The sequence below is a fragment of the Otolemur garnettii genome, unplaced genomic scaffold (assembly GCF_000181295.1).
Source record: "Otolemur garnettii isolate 467f Iridium unplaced genomic scaffold, OtoGar3 scaffold00014, whole genome shotgun sequence".
Taxonomy (NCBI): Eukaryota; Metazoa; Chordata; class Mammalia; order Primates; family Galagidae; genus Otolemur; species Otolemur garnettii.
Window position 1 is genome coordinate 30,772,774 of NW_003852409.1, and position 3,639 is coordinate 30,776,412.

Below are 3,639 nucleotides of genomic sequence, written 5' to 3' on the forward strand. Positions count from 1 at the left end.
CTGAGAACTTTTGAAGGGATCCTAGGTGTTTGGCCGCCATGATGTCAGACTTCTCTACCTTTTGATGCCCATCAGGGAGCCCCCTTCTTCTTCTGAGTCCTTAGGTTTTCCCAACTGAAAGCTATTCATATATGTATCTTATTTGTCCTACTAGAAATAACTGCCCTACATTTTAGACAACTTGGGAATCCCAGTGCCCAATTCAGCGTTTGGCACAGAATAAGTGCTAATGTTTGATGAATGAATGAGGAGATTAACATCAAGAAGCGTAAGGTTCCCTAGCAGTGCCTGATGAATGTCTGCTGCACTGAAAACACAGAAAGTCTTTGTCCAGGATGCTTGTCTCAGTTGAGCATTATTATTCCCATCGATCTATTCAACAGGTATGTCCTGGCTGCCTAGTAGCCCCGTGTGGGGACACAGGCATGGTCTCTGTCTTCAAGGACCACATGGTTCAGCAAGTGGAGGTAAGTTATGGACAAACACGGTGGCAACATACAGTAGAGAGCTATCCAGCAGAGTCCAGACCAAGTGCTGAGGAAATCCCAAAAAGAACAAGATCAATTCTATCTGGGGCACTCTTGGAAGGACTCCTGGTCTTCCAAGACTCACATCTGGCCATTGACCCTTGGCAGCCAACCTTCCCCAGGCCATCCCAGAGCTTGCTGACCCTTCCCATTTATGCACACTGACTGGGCAGGAGAGGTCACTCACTCTGTGTCAGGGTGACCGTGGCTGCAGCTGCAGTGGCCGTGGGTCCAAGGGCCACAGGATGGATCTCGGTGGTACTGGGCAGGCTGATGATGGTGGCCTCACCCAGAAGGTTGCAGATGCGTTGTTGCATGGGGGTCAGCAGTACAGGGGCTACAGCTGGGCCACCGCCACCACTGCCACCACCTGTCCCAGGCCCACCAGCTCCATCCTCCTCAGTGGGCCCCGGTGCCTCTCCACCCTCCACGGCAGCCCGGACCTGGGCAACCTTGCGACGGACCTCAGTCTTGAGGTCAGACCACTTCTTCTTGACTTCAGGCAGCTCCCTGCGGCAGGTGGCCACAGCATTGACCCTTCTCAGGATGCTGTGCCAAGCCGCGCTCTTGGCAGCCAGAGGGACACCAGCATTAAAGTGGTTCACCAGCAGGTGCTTCTTCAGCTCTAGTTCCTCCACGATGATCTCCACCTCCCGCTCAGAGAAGTTCATCTTCCTCTTCTTGGCTGGGACGGCCATGGCCCCTCCCCTCCCCTCTTTTTAAAGAAATTATAACCCCCTCAACTGCCTCAATTCCCCTTCTCTTCTTCCTCAGCCTCACCCCTCATCCACCCCCCCCCCACAGGGGATAGGCTGGGCTTGCTCAAAGATAAGCACTAGGCCTCTGGTAACCCCCCTCGCTACGCAAAGTGCGTAGGGCCCAGCCTCAACCGGCCCGGCCGCTGCTAGCCAGCTGCGTAATGGCTTCCTGAATCTGCCTCTTCCGCCGGGGTGTGCGGAGATCCGCCCACCTCCCCTCTTCCCGCCCCCTAGAGCTTCTCCAGGAGAACCCGCTCTTCCGGTTGGTCGCGGCTCAAACATCACGTCGATCACTGGTTCTTTACGTCGCCGCTCAGCTAAGGGGCACGCCTACTTACTAGAATTAGCGTGACCATTGGTCTACAGGTGTGTCCGTCCCTCCAGAACGCTCCGCCTACCTAGCCTTTATTCTCTTCCATTGGAAAATCATTCTGTCGTTCAATTATCAATATTACAACTATTGCGCCGTTAAATTCAACTATTTTATTGGTGGTTTAGGGAGCTAAACTACCAAAACCCTGCTTCCTGAGGATACTTAGTGCTTTCAGTCTTGAGCAGCCGGCCAATTAATTTTTTTTTAAGACAGTCTCACTCCAACGCCCTGGGTAGAGTGCTGTCCCATCATAGCTTACAGTAACTTCAAATTCCTGGGTTTGAGAAATCTTGTCTCAGCCTCCCAAGTAGCTGGGACTACAGGTGCCCGCCACAACACACGAATGATTTTTCAATCTTGCTTGCTCTTGCTCAGGCTGGCAATTAATTTTTAAGTCCACCCAGGGGCACAAACTCTGTTTTGCAATTGCAGTTCACAGTTACTCTCACAGAAATCCTATTTCCCGAGGTTACGATCTCTCCTTACACCACCTCCGAACCTTGGGATTCTGCTGTCTAAACAGCGTTTCTCAATGGAAATTAAACGCAGAGCCTTCCGCCTGCCAATCACACAATTTCTGCCTATCGCTCCGTGGTTCCCTCTCTCTGGCCCGGCTAAGTCAATCCCCGCCTCCTTTGGTTTGAATTAGTCCCAGTGGCTCCGCCCCTTCATTTGTCGGGTAGGCCTGGACGATGTGGGCCGTCCTCAGACAGGCTCCGCCCCCCCACGACACGCCCCCTCCTGGGTCGCAGTCCGAGCCTGTGAGTGGCCAGTGGCGCGCGGTGGGGCGGGGCTCCCGGAAGCGGCCCCTCCCGCCCTCTTGCCGGCACTTGGGAGTCTGGGTTCTCAGCTAGAGAAAACCCGGCGTGACTTCCGCGCTCTTCCCGCCGGCCCGCAGCCCCCGCCCGGCGCCCGATGGTGAGCAGTGTGTTGTGCCGCTGCGTGGCCTCCCCGCCGCCGGACGCAGCCGCCGCCGCCTCGTCGTCAGCCTCGTCGCCCGCGTCCGTGGGGGACCCGTGCGGCGGCGCCATCTGCGGGGGCCCGGACCACCGGCTACGCCTGTGGAGCCTCTTCCAGACTCTCGACGTCAACCGCGACGGCGGCCTGTGTGTCAACGACCTGGCCGTGGGTCTCCGGCGTCTGGGACTGCACCGCACCGAGGGCGAGCTCCGGGTAGGCAGCGCGCGCCAACCGCGCCGGCGGAGGGAGGGAGCCCCCAGGAGGTCTGGGTGACAAGTCTGGACTGCTGGTGACGGGTCTGGCCGTTCCAGCTTCTCAGACAGACCCTTGGAGGTTGTCAGGACGTCCCTTTGTGCTGGGAGGGACCCCCCACTAAAGAGTGCCCCCTCTGACAGAGATACCCCATTTATGCCTGGTGGGAATGGGGCTCCTTCCTGACCTCCGTGTGCTTGGGCCAGTCTCTTCGTGGGCATCCTCTGATCCTTCTGATGGGCGAAAAGTCCTTTCCTGCCCCGGTTTTCCCCAAAAGTAGAAGGTCAAGTCTCAGGAGTTTGCTTTTATCACCTCCTGACCTGAAAGCCAAGCTTGATGCTCCCCCTGCCCCATTGACCACCCCCTATCCTGTTCATCCATTGATCTCCAGCAGCGCCCTTCTTTTCCTCTTGTCTCTGTGCCACCGTGGGCCTTTATCTGGTTCCTCTCAGAAGCATGTGGGAGTTGGGAAAAAAACTGGTATAGGAGTTTTCAGGCAGATCTGTGTGGATGTGGGTGGTGAGGACTGACAGTGCTGGTGGTTTAGGCTCATCCCCATTGCTTGACTTATGCAGAAAATGGAATCACCTGCAGAGTTGGCGTGTAGATGGAAATAAAGAATCTGGGGAAAAATTCTTTCTACAAGTGAAAAGTATGAAACACCTAAGAGGGGAGATGTTACTCTTGTCCTGGACTGGGCCCTTGGCCAAGGTGGGGGGAAAGGAGGCAGCAAAATAGCCGTCTTTGGGCCTGCCAGAAAGAGAAATGC

At 55.8% G+C, this 3,639-nt stretch overlaps 1 protein-coding gene across 1 annotated transcript in view; it reads right to left on the reverse strand.

The window, feature by feature from the left end:
• NAIF1 (nuclear apoptosis inducing factor 1) overlaps positions 1-1,237 on the reverse strand; it is a 2,948-nt gene extending 1,711 nt beyond the window's left edge. Inside the window, exon 1 of the mRNA XM_003785336.3 lies at positions 715-1,237. Within this exon, the coding sequence (XP_003785384.1) occupies positions 715-1,225 (511 nt within the window). The 5' untranslated portion in view covers positions 1,226-1,237. The remainder of the gene's footprint in view (positions 1-714) is intronic.
• Positions 1,238-3,639: the final 2,402 nt, after the last annotated feature.